Source organism: Bemisia tabaci, chromosome 10 (assembly GCF_918797505.1).
Source record: "Bemisia tabaci chromosome 10, PGI_BMITA_v3".
NCBI classification, from domain to species: domain Eukaryota; kingdom Metazoa; phylum Arthropoda; class Insecta; order Hemiptera; family Aleyrodidae; genus Bemisia; species Bemisia tabaci.
In genome coordinates this window covers 40,812,049-40,832,760 of record NC_092802.1, presented here as the reverse complement: position 1 = coordinate 40,832,760, position 20,712 = coordinate 40,812,049, and the positions used below count along the sequence as shown (strand labels likewise).

At 41.4% G+C, this 20,712-nt stretch overlaps 1 protein-coding gene across 5 annotated transcripts in view; it reads left to right on the top strand.

The window, feature by feature from the left end:
• LOC109031924 (serine/threonine-protein kinase S6KL) overlaps nt 1–20,712 on the top strand; it is a 238,593-nt gene that overhangs the window by 94,170 nt on the left and 123,711 nt on the right. Inside the window, exon 9 of one of the 5 annotated variants that reach the window (XM_072305608.1) lies at nt 3,329–3,361. The exons of the other annotated variants lie outside the window; for them this stretch is intronic. Coding sequence (XP_072161709.1) covers nt 3,329–3,346 — 18 coding nt within the window. The 3' untranslated portion in view covers nt 3,347–3,361. Of the gene's footprint in view, nt 1–3,328; nt 3,362–20,712 lie in introns of those variants that run through there. 5 annotated transcript variants of the gene reach the window in all.

The window sequence follows — 20,712 nt, the reverse complement described above, 5'->3', positions numbered from 1 at the left end:
ATGTGGACTTAATAAAGACTTGACTTAACGTTTAGTGGACATAAATAGCGGTGGAAATTTATTTAATGGACGAAAGGCAGGTGGACATAAAGTCCTGGAAGCCCCTGCGTGCCAAGTATAACCTGCGTGAAATAGCCGAGTCTAAGTGTCGAGTTGAGGCTGTTATATTTTCAACCTGCAAGTCTGTCACGGTAGCATTTAATGAGCGATTCAACTTAAATAGATTATGGTTTTTTCTATGACTAGGAAGATGGAATTTATGCGTCGAGACACCAAATATTCTTGCTAGGATTTACTTTCGGTAATATTCGTCGTACAAATCGTGTTCTCCGAGAAATTTTGATGACAAACCTTGTTTTACAGTGCCAAAATGTGCACCATGCCTAGGTGTTCATAGAAGCGAGTTTCACCGTGCTGCGCATCGCACCTACGCTAAAGCAAGCGAGAAGCGAGGGCCTTCGGTATTCCGTCTATGCAATCGGGACAGTGTTGGAGCACGAATAGTTGCATTCTTTACCTATCTAGCTCGGCGCGGCGCCAACACTTCGTGTCGCACGCATAAGAGAGCTTGAAGAAAGCCAGTGCGCCTTCAATAATTTGTGTATGCAATTCGTACAATCGGAGAGCACGAATAGTTGCATCCGGAGGTATAAACCAATTTATTGAGGACAGTGCCAGCACGTTAAGTCGCAGCGGGATCAGGGGACGAAAATATCCCAAAAAGTCAAGATGCCCATCGGACAATCTATGCAAAAAACTGGAGCCTCCTCCTTTTTCCACCGTGGAACTATTTTAATTCAAGAAAACTTTAAAATTTTAGTTGCATCTAGAAGTATATACCAATTGAGGACGGCGCCAGCACGTTAAGTCGCACCGCGCGGGATCAGGGGAAGATTTTGAAAACTCATGAATGATTTTCTTGGCATTTCCAGACGTCAGATGTTTTCCGATTTTTGAGCTTTCAAAGCCAAAATCACTCAAAAATGTTCACATTTTGACCGCATTAAGCAGAAGGAACCCAGCCACATCAGTTACTGCCACTTTTAATTGGGCAATTTAAGTTTTTACATGAAACCGAAACCGCTTGTGCGGATTTTTGTGCAAATTTCAGTGAATTTTCTGCATAGTACGAAGCCAAAATTTTCAAAGGAATCTGCACAAAATTTCTCTTGTAAACAATCAAATTGATCAGTTAAATTTGGCAACAGCTGATGCGGCTTGGTTACTTTCTGTTAGACGCGGTCCATTTCTTTCCTCTATGCAGTGGTGCACTATTAACTAAAATTTGACTTATTGGAAGACGAGCTCACTTTTCATAGATCCGCCCACAAATATGCAATTTTCAGCTGGAAATCGTACAACGTTGTAATGTAGTTACGTTCCCTGCGGGCTGATTATTGAAATTTATAGACAAAGCAATAGACAAAGAAGAAGGTATGGATGGATGCTATCGGTAGATCCGGGTGATTGCAATGGACAAAGCAGGTAGGTAATAGACTAACAAACGGCAACCCACCAGGGACCCGATAGTTAGTCCATCATTTACCCCCTTTGTCTATTAGAACCACCCATTTCAACCAATAGGATCGCTCCTTACTCCCTATGTCTCCTTTTTCTATAGCTTTGTCTATCATTTTCAATATTCGCCCCGCTAACTTGAGAAACGACGCTTTGTCTTCTCGCTTGGATCCACCCTCGGCGGCAACGTCGGGAAAGCTCCAAGTTGGAAGCCCGGAGTCGCGCAACTTTGAAATCTCGGCGACGCGACGGAGCGTCTTGCTAGGAGCCTCGGCACCGCGTCTTCCGCTCCGCCTCCAGGAGCCTCTTGCCATCCTGCCAAATTACTCGCAAAAATAATTCTATTCTCAACGACTCACTGCAGGGGTTGCTTTTGCGCCGAAGTCCCCCCTCAACGGCGAATATGGGTCAGTTTTGCAACGCTGGAATGAAAAAGCTTTCCTGCTTCTGAGAGACGACAACTTCTGCCTCGCGACGCAGGAAAACCGAAGAAAAAACTCAGACAATCTGAAAAATTGAAAATATCACAAACCGAAGGAATCTAGAGTACTCATTTACAGGAGAGTATTGCCATCTCAATCCTTCTACCACAGAAAAAGTGTGCCGTTTTCTGATTGTACGGCCATCATGGAGCCCCAAAGTTGGCTCAATGTAAACAAGCAAGATGGCGACAAAGTTTTACAAAGTTCTAGGCGAGATTTCGGACGTGATAGAAATTTTTTTATGATCAACTTTTGAATTGAGTTCGGGTCGAACCTTGATGGATATTTTCGCCGAAAATGAGTGTGATTATCATTTATTCCTCAACCGATGATACGTGTTCTTCTGGGTCGGGTTTGTTTACATCGGGTCAACTTTGTAGCTCCATGATAGCCCATATGTATAGCCCCAGCCCGATAGCCAATCAGAGAGCGGCACAGAGATGACAATACTCTCCCGTATATAGGTACTCTAAAGGAATCCAGTAAGTCTTCATTGTCATCTAAATCAACAACTTTCTCACGAAAAAAAACCACGGAATTTCGCGGAAAATCGGCATCGTCGGGCACTCGTCCGCGCATTCTTTCTCCCTCACCCCCTTCAATAAAAGCGGTGACGAGCTTTTAGCCGGCTGCGCCCTCCGCGCCCCTTCGCGCCCGCGTCGTCGCCAGCTTAATTGCCCCGGGATCCCGCGCGCGGGAAAATTATGAGCCGGGTGAAAGTTTTTTCGGTCCTTTCACCCTCCCCCCCTCCCCCCTCCCCCCTCCGGCCCCTCCGGCCTGCACCCCCGGTTCCTCCGGTCTCCGCGCCCGGAGGAAGCGAGGGTGCGCCGGAAGAGGCGAGGCGGGGAGGGGGGGGGGGGGCGTCGTAAACGCAATCAGCGACGGATTTGTCGTTATTATTTCGGGCGCGCGGATTTACACACCGAGGAGCTAACGGAAAACGCCGTATCAACTCACCCATGTTGCCAAATTTAACGCATTCGTGATTTTTAAAACATGTTCCGTCATGAATGCACGATTAAAGTTAGAGTTCCATGCAAATTCTTACCATGTAAATTTCATATTTTTGTATGATTTCAGTGTCTTTATTGCAAAGGATGAAGTTGCACAATCTCAGCAACATTGCAATGCTCTTGGTTCCTTTTTGCGAAATGCAATTCATTTATAACACTTCTCTGAAAAATAAATGTTTTATTATAAGAAATTTTGCAACAATCGAATGTTCGTACGGCGTTTTTCTTTTGGCACGACAGAGCTTTTCAACGTAGCTCCTCCGTAACTGCATGCTGAGGCGAGCCCCACGGTCCGTTTCATTCCATGTTTTCCAGGGCTCAAGTGAAAATTGAATCACGTCCTTGCGTCGAAGGGGTCGTATATGAAAGGTGGCTCTCGCAGCTTATTTTCCGGATGCTGTTTGAGGAAGATTTGTGATTTTTTGGAGAAAACAATCTTGCGGAGAATGTTGGTGTCGTTAAGGTATATCAACATTCGAACGTTGCTAAATCGTACCGGATGAAATCTTTAGTTTTGAAGAAAGTCGTGAATATTTGATGCGCACAGTTGCAAACCATTTTCCTGCCTAATAATTTTGCGATCAATATAATTTGAAAGAAATGAACAATAACTAAATTCGAATAATTATAATATAATATTTAACTCAGAGAAAGAGAAGGCCTGCATGTTCATGTTTTATCGTGAAATTCCCGTTTTTAAGCAAAAAAGTGGAAGCTTGTTTAAAGCAGCTGCAGAAATTTTGGTTACTCCTCAGTAAGTATTAACATGATGCAAAATTTTTAAATAGGGGAATGGAGATCGCTGAGTTTGCAACTAGCCGCATCAATTTTTTCTCGAAATTTACAGGTGCGGTAGATTAAAACGCGTGTAAAAATCGCTGAACTTTTAGGAGAATAATATTTCCACGTTCCCCAGAACATTATAATTTTACCAGAGAAAATGTAGCACAAAGAACCTTTTCAGCCAATCGAATAAACTAAATTACGAGTTGGCGCCGCCCTGCTGCGCCGTATCAAATTGCCATAGATTTCTGGATACCACTATTCGTGCTCTACGGTTGTCCTAGTTGCATACGCAAAATATTAAATGCGCTCTGGGTCTCTTCATACGTTGTTGTATGTGCTTGTGCGATTTGGCCGGCGCGGCGCCCTGCCAAATTCCTATGAACTTCTCGATGCAACTATTCGATCTTGACGAATGTCCAGATTGCATACGCAAAATATCTAAGGCGCATAAGTGACCCTATTGTTCAAAGTCTAAGTTTCGTTGGCGGCTCTCACGTTAAATTAGAAATCTCCGATGCATACAAGAACTCCGCTGCGTGGGCTGATGATCGGAGTTGACAGGCAAAGCTATGGACAAAGAAGACGGAGGTAAAATGGAGCTATCCCATAGGTTGATAGCCTATAAGGGGTGAAATCATGGATTAATCACAGGGTTTCTAGTGAGCTGAGATTGCCCTTGAAATTTCACGTAATTTGTCACTTAAAATTTCCGAAAGTTTCTAAAATTTCATGAAAATAGCCTGAAATTTCAAATTATTGAAATTCTTCAGGAAGATACACGAGGAAAAAAACACGTTGGATCTACAGTCCAGACTCTTAAAAACATCGACAAGAACCAAGCATCTTAATTTGAGCGGATTTCCTTTTGATTTAAGCAAAAATCTGATTGAATCAAGAGTATTTTTTCTTGTCGATGTTTTCAAGAGTCTGGACTCCAGATCCAATGTGTTTTTTTTCCAGTGTATCATTAAATTTCATCATTAAAATTTCAAATTGTTACATTTTCATGAAATTTTCCACCTCAGCTAGTCGGTTGCCGTCATCAAGTGTTTTACTCACCGCGTTCTTTCTTTGTATCCACCCGTTTCAACCAATAGGATCGCTTCATTTTCTCTCCGTCTTTTTTGTCTATAGTTTTGTCTATAAACTCCATTAACCAGCCTGCAGACCCATTTCCAAAGCATTGATTCCCCAAGTAGGGGTTCTTCAGGTTTTCCGAGTATCAGTGCAATTTTCTTTCTTCATCACAGTCAATAATCAAGAATCAATGATTTATTTCCCCGAAACGCTCAGCAACAACGGCACACAGTGGATCGCGTCGATTGGAGTGGTCGGACGTGACATTTTTAACTGAATCTAAAAATTTTTATGTTTAATCCGTCACAATATAAATATTAATGGGTGCTTCTGGATGAAAATTTTACAAGGAAACTAATGAAACCTCGTTTAATACCTTAAAGTTTTGTATAAACGGAGTTGTAAGCTTTGAAAGTTCCCAAATTCGTCCGACCTCTCCTATCGACTCGATCCATTGCGCGGCGCGTCTAATATTCCAGAATCAGACTGTGAGTAATTTCGGATTCGTGGAAAAATAAGCTTATCTCCGTCCGTAATGATCCGTCGATGTCCTACGGGTTTAACTTAAAACTTATGTTCTCCGATCGGATATCGACTATTTTGTGAATGAAAGTGAGCTTCCTGCGGGCTATCGTGGTCTGGTTCTAAATATAACCCAGCTTTTTGTTTATTTGTCTGCTTGTTTCGACTGTCAGGACGATAATCAGTGAAATTGCTCGCTCTTTGAACCCTTTTTTCTCCACCGCCGCAGCGCCGTGTCACGCAGCGTCGTTCATCGCACGTTTACACTTTTGGGATGTTTTGATTACACAAGATTACGAGATTTAACTTCTCATTTCGTATCATGGCCTAAACAGGTGCCGACTATTCGAATCGGGGCTTTCTGATATTTACGTGCCCAAAAATTGAAAAAACGTCACCTTCCAGCGAAAGTGTCTCAAGTGCTAATTCTAATTGGATTACATTTTGCAATAAGGAACCACTATCTCGGGCCCTTTCATAAAAACGCATTTTCGCGTAGGGAAACCAATGGCACATATGTTGTTTCTAATATGAGCTAGAAATAGTGGTTCCTTATTGCAAAATGTAATCCAATTCGTCGTTTCTCAAGTAGGGAAACGTAGTTACATCCCAAGGTTGGTAAATACATAAAAAACACATTTACAAAAAAATTTACTTATCCAATAAATACACTTTTCACGAAGAATGAACCTGTACAATTTTTGTGCAAAAACTGTCTGATTTTTGCATGAGATAAAAAAAAAAAACTCGGTGAAATTTGCGAAGGATCGCCCCAAACTCAGCCTTCGTAAGACTAAAATCCGAATTCTGCTACTCTAGGCTCTCTTTAAGATCACTCAATACACAATCTTAGCAACATTGCAATGCCAGTGGTTCCTTTTTGCAAAATGCAATCCAATTATGAAGGAGCAACATTTTCACAACACTGTAATCGCGCTGGTTCCTTTTTGCTGAATGCGATCCAACTCAAAGTATGGAAGTTTATTTAAATTTAAGGGGAAGTCAGAAAATCCGAAAATTTTGGAGTCAGGGAATAGCAAAAATAGTCAGGGAAAAATCAGGGAATTTGAAGGTAAAGAAGTCATGCTCATGGCAATCCTGCAATTGATCTAAAACATATTTTCCTGTAAAATTATTGTTTGTCAGGGTGAATCAGGCAACCCCTAATGGATCATACGACATTTTTCCTTAGGACGACGGGAGTGATTTTCGCGCATGCTCTCGGTGTGGCAACGACACTCATATGGAACCGACGGGAGAGTCTACTCAACGAGACTCCGCGGTGATGATGCACGAGAGACGTATCGATGTAATGACGATGGGATGGGCGGAGGAGATAGGAAAATTCTCTTTATGTCGAAGGATGACTCACCAACTTTTTGTGGGATGCATGTGCAGATAAAGGAATAAAAAAATCACCAATAATTGGGCGCCGCAGCCGCCGCGCGGATCCGAGCCGGGCCCATCGAAAACCGCATCCATCCACCATCGTTGCCGCTCCCATCCTCGATAAATTGCAAATATTTTTTTCCATCTCAGCTTTTTTTTTTTGTTGAGGGGCGCGGTGGAAGAACATTAATGTTCTGGAAATTGTACAGTAAAATTCCTTTAAATCAGGGTGTCTACAAGTCCGGAATGCCCGGAGAGTCTGGGAATAGTACTGATTGGGCGGCCCAGAAGTACTGAAAAAGTGCGGAAATTCCGCTTGGATATTCGGAATTTATTTCATTTTTTCGTCATTTTTGTCCCAATATGAGCGAGAAAGTTAAATTTTTGAAATTTTTCGAATTTCGTTAATTGGAGGTACTGAAAAAGTACTGATTTTTTCCGTTGAAAATGTACTAATTTCTTGGAAATGTACTGAAAAAATACTGTAAAAGAACTGATTTTTGGTCAGCCTGTTTCAGTAGACACCATGTTTAAATCGAACGACGCTTATGACGAAGAACCGCTTAAGTCGAAATTTTCTTCGGGCCCGGGACGCTCCCACAAGGAACAATGTTAAAAAAACAGCGCTTTAGTCGAATTAGTGATTTTTGAAAAATGCCGGGTGAAAAGTCGCTTGTGTCGAAAAATTGTTTCGGAAAATCCGGAAAATACTCGGGTTTTCATGAGAAAAAGTGGAAAATTAGCAATGTTGACGAGAAATGTTAAAAAGAAAGTGGGTACGTACCTTTATATATAAAGGAAGTGTAGAAGTGACATATGTTGCATCATAGATTTGAAAATTACTGCAAACTTTTGCCTGGTTTTAGAAATGACGTATATGCCACTGATTTTTCCACACAAATAGAAGTTTTTATAATCCTATTATCCTGTTTACCTCCTTTTTTTCACGCTAATTGCGTGTTAAGCGGAGAAACGTATTTTAATATATTTAAGTGCAGTTTTATTAGTGCAGCACTTCAATATTATTAACTACCTATATTATTCTATCTCCTCTCCTCTCTTACTAATGATTACTAGTATATTATTCTATCTCTTCTCCTCTCTCACAAACGATTATTACCGCCAAACTCAATAAAATTCAATAAAAAAATGCAATGTAAAATGCGCCATTTTACAGTTGTAACTTAAAGTGTTTGTTGTTATGCTAGGTATATTAGTCCCTAAAAATAAATGTAAGTATGGACTGAAATGATTCCCTCGTGCACGATTCTTCGCAGTTTTAGAAATCGATCGTCCTTGATTTTCATGTCCAATCAAAAATTTAGCGCCATGTTTTCCTGTTTTGATGTGTCCCGAACGGCATCTTACCTTGAATGTGCCAATTTTGACCTAGATTTCAAATTTTTATCACAACAAAGTATCGAAGTTCTTAAAAATTGTTTCGTCGATGCAGTTACCATTTGTGAGTTGATGCAGATATTCAATTTTGGGCTGGTTGGCAATTATTCTTTTCATACAGGTATTTTGAAATTGATTAATTGACTTCACGTTCGCAATCCAGGAACAATAACTCCTGAAAAAGCAGATTTTCTCTCCTTCTTTTCTTGTTACTTACTGTTCATAACAAATTATCAGTTCATCAAATGCTCAATATGCTCTGAACACGGAATAAAATAGATGAACACTAAGAATTTCACTCGCCAAAATTTTTTTTTTAAATTTTTAGAATTTTATTTTTTTCGCCAAGTTACAATCCCCCTCAACAGTTATGAGCAAGTTTCTTTATCCAATCCTTATACATGTTCATATAGTTTTCAGTGCGTATTACCCTCCTAGATTCTTACCGAAAGTCCTGGAAGAAAAGACGGAGTCCATCTTCTTACTAGCACTCAACGTATGCCAAAATATAGTGATCGAATCACAGCAACCGTTATTATATACCGTAGAATTCTCCGCAGAGCCTGCATTCGTGCATTTTATTCAAGCTTTGCATGATGCTTCAATTCAGACCATCTCGGTATCCGATCATAGAAAATTGACAAGTACAGCACTCGCTGATAACAGGAAAAATATACTCTTCAGCCTCGATAAAGCCGATGAGATACTTGACTTGATTTTTCATACGATTTCACAAGAGGGGACATTGATGGAGTCTGAATTTATTCAATCGGAATTTTTAAATAAACCTTTACCTCACTACTGTGTACGAATTGATGGACGTCCTTTTCAACCCCATGAAAATTCCTGCAGTAAATTCGTGAATATCACGTCTGCCGAATTGGACGGAAGTTCAGTATTGAGTAGTTCACTCTTCGAGGTCACTCGAGGTTTGTACGTCAACAAAATTTGGAACTCGAGAAACCACTTGATTTTTCTGGTGAAAGAATTCGACCATAATTACAGAAAATCAGCCCAGCGGAAACCTTGCCAATTTGAATTTGGAAACAAAACTTTTAAGAATCACGAAGCCGGAGCGCCCGATGGTATGATACTCTACTTCAAATTCTTCTGGCGCTTTTTCAAGGGTCGATTGGCGGTCATTTGTCACCCAACCGGCTGCGAAAAATACGACCCGTTTACGGAGACCCTAGTTTCGGTAACTGATGGGACTTTCTTCGACTTCTCTTGGAACAGCATGCATGGCAAACCCATCAGAGTCGTCATAGATGATGACGATAATAAGAATTATTACTTGAAGGCTGCCATTTCGTTCCCTGAGAGATTCGCTGCGCTGTACTTGGTAATACTGGAAGACTTCAAGCAGTACATGGACGGCAGCGCAGAATACGTGACTTCCGAAAATACAAATTTCGATGTCGAAGAAGGCCTCAAGTTGGACGTGAGTTTGTACTTATTCGGTAGCGGAGTACATTTAGTGGAGATGGATTACTCCAAAGTCGAATTCTCCGCCGCCATCGATTCCACAGCCTTCTGTTTTATCACTCCGCACAGTGGGTTCATGTCACAAGGACTGGTCATTTTCAAAACCTTTCCGACCATTGTTTGGTGTTTGGTTTTCGGTACCGTCGTTTGTTTCCTCGCGATGCAGTACGTATTCTTGCATTCGCAGTGCGGATTTTTCAACCGCTTCTACTCGGAAGCAGAGATCGACCACCTCAGAGACATGTCGTCCATCTTGACGATCTGGGCTTACTTCGTGTGCGGAAGACCACCGTCTCCATTTTTCGGCCGCCTGGTCACAGGGAAGGTCCTTTTTTTAATCTTCAGTTTCTCCGCGTTTATTATCTCAACAATTTTCCTAAGCGAAATGACCACTCTCCTGAGCGACAGGGTATTATACCCTGAAATCGAAACTTTGCGGGAGTTGGCGGAATCGGAGCTGTTTATTCAACCCATCAATAGAATATCGATAGAGTCTGCCCAGAAAATCCTCGACCAGCAGAGCTTCGAAGCTTTGAAGGAAAAATTAATCAGTAACTTAGGTTTCTACCTGGACGAAGAGTACTCGGGTGAAATATTCACCGACTATTTAACCTCGAGCATGAGGGCCGGCAACGATTCCATCAGAAAAGTCTGGGAAAATATTCGCGCGATCGCGGTGACGGATGCCTGTCTGGTGCAAATACCTGCCTTGTCGATGCGGAAAAAGAATATGTTCGTGACACCCTTGGTGAATATGGAGGAAGTCGAGTATCATCTGATGGAAGAGTGTCTGATGACGCATCCAGTCATGTTTCTGCTCCTGAAGAATTCTTTTCTTTTCGAGAAGTTCAATCTTTTCCTGATGTATTATTTGGAGAGCGGGTTCTCGAAATTAAATTTGGAAAACACTGCTGACTCGTACATGAGACTGGAGAGTTCCCGTGGGATGATCGTGGATGTCGACCAGCCGAGAGCCTACGGTCTCAACGATCTGCAGTCGGCCTTCGTCGGTCTGAGTCTGGGTTTATTTTTTAGTTTTCTCGTCTTTGTAGGGGAGCTCTCGCTTGACTATTTTCAAAATTCTGCCATCGTTAAATTTTTCAGGGGCTTGAAAATACCTCAAGTGGCGTTTATTTTCAGAGGTTAGGTCTCGGTGTACGGTAATTGGCGGATCCAGCAAATGTAGAATTTGCAGGTGTCTGAAATTTTGGGAATTTCATCTTTAAAACGATACTGCTAGGAAAACTGAGTATAATGATATCCTTTGTTTCGAATTCGAACAATTATTGGAGGAAATATGACAAAATAACCTAATCTGCGAAAATACATTTGTTTAAATGGAAAATGCTGGCAGATAACGTCATTAGCGGCACAATTCTCCGCCACACCGGTGGATTTTTTGCGTCACTTCACCGCTGCACCGCGTGACGTTCTTAGTGCGTTCAAATTTTCACCTTCACTGTGCGTAGGTAGGCAATTTCTCGACTTAGGAGCACGTTGATTTGTATCCTGTTTTACCGTATTTATACACGTTCACATAGCGCCAAGAACGGCGCGCGGTGTAAGCGTGGCGTGACGTCCTTAGTGCGTTCACATGTTCGCCTTCACTGTGCTTAGGTAGGCAATTTCTCGACCTGGGAGTACGTTGATTTGTATCCTGCTTCATCGTATTAGCGGCAGAAACGGCGCGCGGTGTAGGCGTGACGCCCTTAAAGCGTACACATGTTCGCCTTCACTGTGCTTAGGTAGGCAATTTCTCGACTTAGGAGTACGTTGATTTGTATCCTGTTTTGCTGTACTTTCTCCTATCATTTTCATAATTCTTGATTTGCACCGAGCGCGGCGGCGCCTTGTCGCCTATTATCCTTGTTCACTTCTGTCCACTCTTGATATGATAAAACAAAACCGAAAATTATGTTACCAGAGATCTTACAGCCTACATACTAAATGAATAACTGGAAAAAAAGCGAATTTGAGCCATCTGTCACGTGTTTCCTTATCTTAATCGAAATTTCACGTACAACACAATCCGCACAACGCTAACTTCTGAAATCAACAAATTAACATGTATGACGTACAATGTTTTTCATGTTTTGAAATGCGCAGGAAGAATGTGGTTATGTTCCATGTTATTTTATGTGTAGTTTGTAATTCTTTTTTTATTTCATCCTACGTCCGATTAAAATGAGTAAAAAATTTTGACTGAAAGTTCTGTTAGCGTATACTTTTTCCACAAGTGTTACGCCTCATATCCTTCCAGATAAATTCAGCTCATTTCCATTAAAACGAGACATATGTGAAAGCTGTAAGTGCACCCAAAATGACGTAGTTTCATGCAAAACAACAGTAAGTGACATTATTTCTTTAGAGGGCCAATAGAAGCAGTGCTTTCAAGTACACTGCCGCCCTTCTCTGCCAATTTCTAACCTGAAAATGTGTTTGTTGGGTGTCCAAAACGCACCCACGGAAGCATGTAGAAGATGGCACTCTCGGCTGTCTTGCCTAAAACTAGCCTAATATAAAAATGGAAATTGCCCTTTTAGTGTAGTTGAAATAATATCTGTCGATTTTTAATTATCCAAACGATTTCTAGGAGTCTCTCGGACGATTAGTGATAATTTGAGAAAAAACGGAGGCTTCTTTTATAAAATTCATCTTATTTTCACGAAAACGAGACACATGAGAAGCCGTAACCGTAAGTGCGCTAAAAATTACGTAGGTTTAAAGCAAGACAGCAGTAAGTGACAATATTCCTCCAGAGAGCCAATGAAAACAGTGCTTTCAAGTAAAGTGCAGCCCTCTTCTGCCAATTTCTAACCTGAAAATGTGTTTATTGTGTGTCCAAAACGCAACCACGAAAGCATGCAGTAGAAAGCACTTACGGCTTTCTTGCCTAACAATAGCTTAGCATGAAGATGAAAAATACCCTTTTCATGTAATTGAAATAAAATTGGTCGAGTTTTAATCATCCAAACGATTTTTAGGAGTCTTTCGGATGATTTGAGGCAATTTGACAAAGAACGGAGGCCTCTTTCAATAGAATTTTCCGGTCCGACACTTCTGAGCCCGTTTTCTGAACACTTCATTTTTGCACTTACTGCTCTCTTTGCTATCACGGCAGAATGGCACATTACTTTCTCGCTTTGGAAATAATTTCCACGCACGAGACGACAACGAGGGGTACAACAAAAGAGCTTTAAGTTGAGGCTGTCAAAGAGGATGATGATGCATGGAGGCGGATCCAGAATCAAGAATCATTCGGATCGGTGCACGATCGTGTGGGATACGGAGCAGCCACCAGCAAGAACCCGCCTCAGGGCTCCACGGCACCTTGACCGCTAGCGCACCGCTTGCTCTTCTTGCATCCCACGGCGCCTACATCTATTATCTTTCCTACATCGCATAACGTGTTGCCGTTCCTGTAATTTTTCGCATTAGCCTCTGTCTAAGCTATGGTGTCCAGGACTGGGAAAACCGGGCAACATAGAATAAAAAAATTGAGGGATAAGGAATGGAGATGTCGCATGTGTGAGGAATTTGCAATTTGACTATTGATTCTTATGGAAAAGTTTGTGAGAAACACGATGGTGCCACTGGTTTTCTCTGAAAGAAACTCCCAAGCTCAAAAAAAGCTCTCGAAGTTGAGGCTGTAATGGAGGGGATATCCCACGCTATCCTGAGAGCCCTTCTCTACACCAAGGTAAACTCTCCATGCAAAGATAGAGAGCAAATACATTGACAGGGCTGCCACTTTATTTGGGGACTCCAAAACTGAAAACACGGCATCACTGCTAATGTATTTGCTCCCTATCTTTGCATGGAGAGTTTGTCTTGATGTAGAGGTGGACTCTCAGGGTAGGATGGGATATCCCCCCATTTTGACCTCAACTTGAGAGCTTTTTTTGAGCTTGGAAGTTGATTTCAGAGAAAACCAGTGGCACCATTGTGTTTATCGCGAACTTTTACATAATAATCAACAGTAAAATCGCAAATTCCTCACACATGCAACATCTCCATTGCAGGGACATTGGGGGTACGGCAAGGAACAAATGGAATGAGAGAGGGAATGCAGATAGGAATTCGGAAATGGGTTGGTCAAAGATCACAAAAAAGTCCACTTTGTGTAATCTTTATTCCCGTTTGTGACTCCATGAGCCGCGTAGTCTTAACTCTCTCTATAAAGAGACTCTAACAGAGGAGAGAATTCGGCACCGCGGTGTGAGGATTTCGGGTGCGGAATCTCAATTGACGGGCGCTTTGGCGGTAAGTTGGCGCAGTCGGGCCAGTGGCGTGGCGTGAATTGCGATGTATCGATTGTTCCGCCATTTAAACCTGTGGTTAAGAATCGATTATTAAGGTGTTGGCTGCGAGCACCCTGTTTATCGATCCTTTTCCATAGGTTTAAATGGCGGATCAATCGATATATCGCAAAGCACGCCACGCCACCGAGTCGGCCTGCTGCAGGTCCTGGGGACCGCGGGGACAGCGGACAGGACGCGGGACTCTCACAACTTCATGAGCTCAATTCAATTAGAGGATTAGGGCAGACTGCGCGCCGCCCGGGCCGCCCGCGCCGCGTTGCGTTTCATGCCGTCGTCCCGCCCGCCCAGCGCAACTCACCGCAAGGCCCACAGGTCAATCCACGCCAGCCAAATCGAACGCCCAGCATCGACCGAAGATACATCTTTGTAGAGTACCTTTATCGGGAGAGTATGGAAAACTCGAAAATTTGGAGGGTAGGTTTGATCAGGTCATGTAGCTCTTAGGGCCCAAAAAGGTAGTTAACCTTTGAATTCGAATTATTCAGTGGTACTATTCTGCCGTGATAGCGAAGAGAGCCGTAAGTGCAAAATTTTCGAAATCGAGTTTTCTTCAAAATTCGTCTAAACTCTTTTAGATGAAATTACTGAGACAGCTAAAACAGCAAAATTCATCCTACTTCAATGAAAACGAGACGTATGAGAAAGCCGTAAGGGCACAAAAAATGACATAGTTTTTTTCAAGACAGCCGCAGGTGCATGAGAGCCAATGAGAACAGTGCTTTCCAGTAAAGTGCTGCCCTCTTCTGCCAATTTCTAACCTGAAAATGTGTTTGTTGTGCGGCCAAAACGCAACCACGAAAGCATGCAGAAGATAGCACTTACGGCTGTCTTGCCTGACAGTAACCTAGCATGAAAATGAAAAACACCCTTTTTATGTAATGGAAATAAAATCGGTCGATTTTAAATCATCTATACGATTTCTAGGAGTCTTCCGGACGATTAGTGGCAATTTGACAAAGAACGGAAGCTTCTTTCAATAAAATGTTCTGGTCAGAAGCTTCTGAGCCCGTTGTCTCAGAACTTCATTTTTGCAGTTACGGCTCTCTTCGCTATCACGGCAGTATTTCAAACTCTGAGAGTAGGTACCTTGATCAAAAATCATAAAAACACGTGAAAAACTTTGATTTCGCATTAATATTCTCCGTTTCAACGTCTTAATCCTTAAAAACGCTTGCTTACAATGCGCTGTCGGCCCTATTGATTAATATTTCAAATGCATAGGTTGGCAGCGGCACTTTTCTAGTGATTTGCGTTTTTCACGTTGTCGCTCTTTTGGGCCCTAAGAGCAACATAAATCGAGTTGTCCATACTCTCCCTGTAAAGGTACTCTATCACCGACCAAAGATATATCTTTGTATCTGGAGCAGGCTATCAGTCAAATCGGGCATTTTATCAAATAATGCCTGGGCAGATCGTCAATTTTCGACAGTGAACGAAATTTTGTAAATTCACGACGGAGAGCTAATTAGTTATTATTAATTTTGGAAGGAATCGGTCATCAAATTTACGAACCCTCCTTGTTCTTTCCTCCTGAATTACTCCTCACATCGCCACCTTCTGGACAAAGTATCAAAAGCGTCATGCGACGTTTCACTGGAAAAAAAAACACATTGGATCTAGAGTCCAGACTCTTAAAAACATCGACAAGAAAAAGTACTCTGGATTCAATCAGAATCTAGCTTAAATCAAGAACCAAGCCTCTTAATTTCAGCGGATTTTGTTTTGATTCAAGCAAAAATCCGATTGAATCAAGAGTATTTTTTCTTGTCAATGTTTTCAAGAGTCTAGACTCCAGATCCAATGTGTTTTTTTTCCAGTGTTCGAAATTTCCGTCGCCACTTTTTTTTTTTTTTTTTTTTTTTTTTTTTTTTTTTTTTTTTTTACAGAGACAATTTTGGTTTAATTTGTTTGAAAATATCACCGAATTTTATCGGCCGCTCAAAGAAAATTTAATCCAGTGAAATTTTCGGACAGCTTCATTGAACAATTTCTCTTTAAAATAAATATAATGTCGGCAGAAATTAAGGTTACTAACCCAAATGGCGCGATACTACCCCATCTTGAGTTGGATTACATTTTGCAAGAGGGACCACTATTTCTGACTCTTCTATAAAAGCACGTATCTGAATGGGGAAATTAATGGTATATATGTTGTTTCTAAAATGAGCCGGAAATAGTGGTTCCTCATCGCAAAATGTAATCCAGGTGTGGTAATACCACATTGAATTGGAAATGCCCATATCATCCAACAAATTAAAGTAGTATCACAATGTCAGGGGTTGACCCCTGACTTCTTTTTCCTTGGACGCATCGAACACGATGCGCACATTAAAAGCGCGAAATAGTAACTCGGAAACCGAGAAATGCGCTGCTCATAAAGCGCAACTTTTTCGGACTTTTAAAATGCTCCGGTTTTGCGCCAAACTGAGTGATGTCATCCGGCGCCCATCAGAAGCGAGCACAGGCTTCTATACGACTGTAGTCAAATGTGATGTGTGCGATTTGACTCGAGTAGACTTTAGTTTTTCACGTGAGCGAGAGTTTCATATTTTTTGTAAGCAGCGCCAGGTAAAAACGCTCATAACTTGGTTGGAAGTTAAATTCAGTAATTTCTGTTGCGAACATCGTGTCCTACCTTAAATTTTGTAGGGAAAACGGGGGTCAAAAGGCTTAAATTCGCACCGTGTCAAGCGGTCAAGTGCTATAAACGATAGGATGCAACTATACGTGCTCTACGACTGTGCGTATTGCATAGAAAATTATTGAAGGCGCACTGGTTTTTCTAGTTACAGTCTTTCCACTTTATGTTAACCAGTTTTTGTGAAATACAAGAAGTAAATATTTTGTGATTTAGAGATAGGGGCGCGATTTGAAGGTTGATAAGCAATAGAAAATTCCAAAGCCAGAATATTTCAGCTACTGCAGTCACCAGACTATCAGTCGTTGTTTTATGTTTTCGAACAGATTCTCCACCTTCTGACAAGTTATGTTCTCTTCTTGATACAATCGTTGGAAAAATTCTAAATTTCATAATTCTCTGATGTCCCTCACTTTAACGAATGCCAAATATAACGTTAATATCTTGGTTGGGAGTTATTATCAATAGTTTTCATTGCGGGCATCGCGTTTTATGTGAAATTTTGAAGAGGGTTAATTAATACATCAGAATCTGCAAATTTGTACCTTGTCTCAAGTGTTCTGTTGATTTTTTGGTCCTACTAGAACTAGATTTCCGTTAAATGAGAAAAATAGTTCAACCGTCCTAGTAACTTTAAATGGCTCACCAGTTTTTGAGTGTTCACTTTTTTTTCGTTATGATTTTCAATTCATTTTTCCATCAGAAAAACTCTTTTTAACACTTTCCTTGCTCCGATTCGAAAGAAAAAAGAAGAAAGAAGGAGAAAGTTCAGGGTGTCTACTGGTCCTCAAAATCCAAAAAGTCTGGAAATAGTACTGACTTGTTTAAGGGTAGTCCGGTTACACTGGAAAAGTATGAAAATTTCCCAAAAAGGTCCGGAATTTTTCGCTGAATGGGCCGTTTGTTTTTCAAGGACAATTTCTTACGCATTGATTATTATTAATCGAATTGATTAAACCAAAGCGATGTAATATTGAATTTCTTCATTGCTTACAGCCTTTTCGATCTCGATTAAGAAAGTGAATATTACATTGCTTTGGTTTAACCAATTCGATCAATTTTTCCGGAATTTTTCGCTAAGTGCCCCGTTTGTTTTTTAAGGTTTGTTTTTTTTTACAATCTCCTATGCATTGATTCTTATTGATCAAATTGATTTAACCAAAGCAACGTAATATTCAATATCTTAATCGAGCAATGAAGAAATTCAATATTACATCGCTTGGGTCTGATCAATTCAATCAATAAAAGTTGGCGATATTTGATATCAGATCACTGAAGCATTGCTTCTTGTTTGCCCGCACGGAAAAAATGAAATTGCAGATTTAACAATTCAATTGCTAAAAAAGTGACTGCAATGTTTCAATGTATGTAGATTTTAGAACAAAAAAATGCTACTTTAACCAACCCCCCCGGTTAAATGAGCTTACAATATTGGTTAAAGTAGCATTTTTTTGTTCTAAAATCTACATTGAAACATTGCAGTCACTTTATGGCGATTGAATTGTTATATCAGCAATTTAAATTTTTCCGTGCAGTGTTGCCCGTTGAATCGCTATCATGCAGCCATTTTTTAAGTGTCCATTTCTGTTTCCTCGTGATTTTCAAGTCATCTCGTTATTGGAAAAACTCCTCTTTTTGATCCATCGGAGGTTCGCAATGGGCCCAGTAACGCGCTAGACATGGAATTTAAAGTGTAGATTTGGCATCAAAGCGGAGTAGATTCCTCCCTTAAGCGACTGGGAGCTTGAGCGTGGTTACCCTTCGCGGGATTGACTAAAGCCGCGGGGAACCGCAGGGCTATGCCGCTTATCGGAGCACAACTAGCAAGCTCATTTTTGGCGAATTAACCCACCGCCGACGAGGGTTGAGATCTCCACTGCGCAGGTTGTCTTTCAATTTGTACGTTCGGGAGTCGAACATTACTCAAAGTTGGACGTATTTAATGTGCTGGTTACACGCTCAAATTTCCATCAATTTCCGATCAAATGGTGACTGGTGCGCACCATCTACCATCAAATTTTTGCGGCCTGCAAAAATTTGATGGTAGATGATGGAGCTGTGGCGCTCATCCTTCATCTGATTTCCACACAACCGTGCTTATTTCATGCGTATTCCAATCAACACACTATTTCAATTAATTATACTCATCAATCTAGATAACTCTCGACCGCCATCTTGGTCATCATTTTGATCGGAATTTGACGGAAATTTGAGCGTGTAACCAGGCTATAACGTGAATCTACAGCGGTGCGTGGTAAGAAATTTTTCAGCGCAGGGGGCGCCACCGCTGTGTTTTGATTTTTCGGTCCCCGCTGTAGACGCTATTAGTGGCGACGTCATCAGGGCCGGATTTAGGGGGTGGCCACACGGGCCGCGGCCCATGGCGGCAAATTTTGCAATTTTTTTCAATGTAGGCATAAAAAAATCGGATTTAGAAAAAATTACGAACAAGAAGAGGCGACAAAATCTCTCATTTCCCGAGAGTATAGTAATTTCTTTTGTCGTATTTATGTGATACAAGAGGCAGCCCTTTAATTAATCGAGTTAAGAGACAAACCAAACACGCAATTTGGCCTGGAACGGCGCGGCGCGGCTTCGAGAGAAATGATGACGAGGACTTGAGATGAAAAGGAGAAAGTCCTCGGCGCGGCAGTCGGCATGTAACACATATTAGCGCCTACAAGACTGCATGAATACTTCACGCATTGCATCAAACACAGTGCGGTCACTGCGGTCAGCGTGAAACGCATAGCGCCTACAAGACTGCATGAATACTTCACGCATTGCGTCATACACAGTGCGTTCAGCGTTCAGCAGCGGTCAGCGTGGAAAGCAAAGCGCCTACAAGACTATAAGAATACTTCACGCATTGCGCCAAACACGGTGCGGTTTGCGCGGTGCGGCAGTGGAAGTTAAAATTTTTAAACCACATATATGTTTGTTCTTCATAATTCTTTGAAGACTTAAAACAATTTTCTTTAAAATTATGTTAATTCCGTACTTTAACGTATTTTAATATCAATGGCTCTGTCCTTTTGTTACAGGTAAGAATGATTCACATTGTTCATTCACTGCAGCACAACAAACCAGCAGGTAATATTTTTCCGTTGACCTGGAAAAGGTCATGGGAAACTTTTTTTACTTTGCAAGTAACTGTCAACATAACGTTAAAATCAATATTGAGTCCTTCGCAGAATTATTCATATTACTTATGACCTCTTGCCAAGGACAACGATTTTGTTTTTGTTTTTTTTTTTTATTTTTGTCTCATTGAATGGCCTCATGCCAGGTGAATCTCACAGAAGTGTAAAATCAATTTACGAAATGTACGAAAAAAAATTCGATGTACGAAACCGCAAAAGATGTCTAAAGCCCCGTCCAAATGACCTTATATTGAGGAGGTAGGTTCAAGACGGCCATTCCCCAATGATAATCCAGATACTTTATTGCAGCCAAGTGCCTCTGTAAGGGCGCGAAGCTCCAACGGACGGTCGGGCCTCCGAGCAGCGGGGGAGGGGGGGGGGGGGCAGCATCGTTTAGTATTCATCTCCCACGGTCCAGCGCGAAATCGGAGCCGGAAGACCGACCCCAAGAGGAAACCGCCCCTTATGCTACCGTCTTGGGGAAAAACATCGTATGAATATTCGAACGTTGCCAAATCTCCTCTAATAAAATATGTATTCTTGCGGAAAGTTACGGATATTTTTTCTTGACGTTTTCAGATACCGTGAGTCACATTGCGAAGAAAATTCTTGGAGAAATCGGACGGAAAATATTTACAAGTTTTCCAAAAAACTCGTATTTTATCGAGAGAAGTTTGGCAACGCCTGAAGGCTTACAGAGCGCTTTTCCTTGTGTAAACCTCACAGTCCGGTGCCTTGCTAATGAAGAACGCCGTATGAGCTTTCAGACGTTGCCTAATTTCTCTCGATAAAAACAAGACCGTTTAGGGAAAGCGATCAGTTTTCTTCCAATTTTTCAGATGATGATTCTCAATGGGTCACTAATTCATGAACGAATTATAAATGAATTTTGGCCCACAAAACATTAAAAAGGTAAATGAGATGTAGAACAAAATTCGC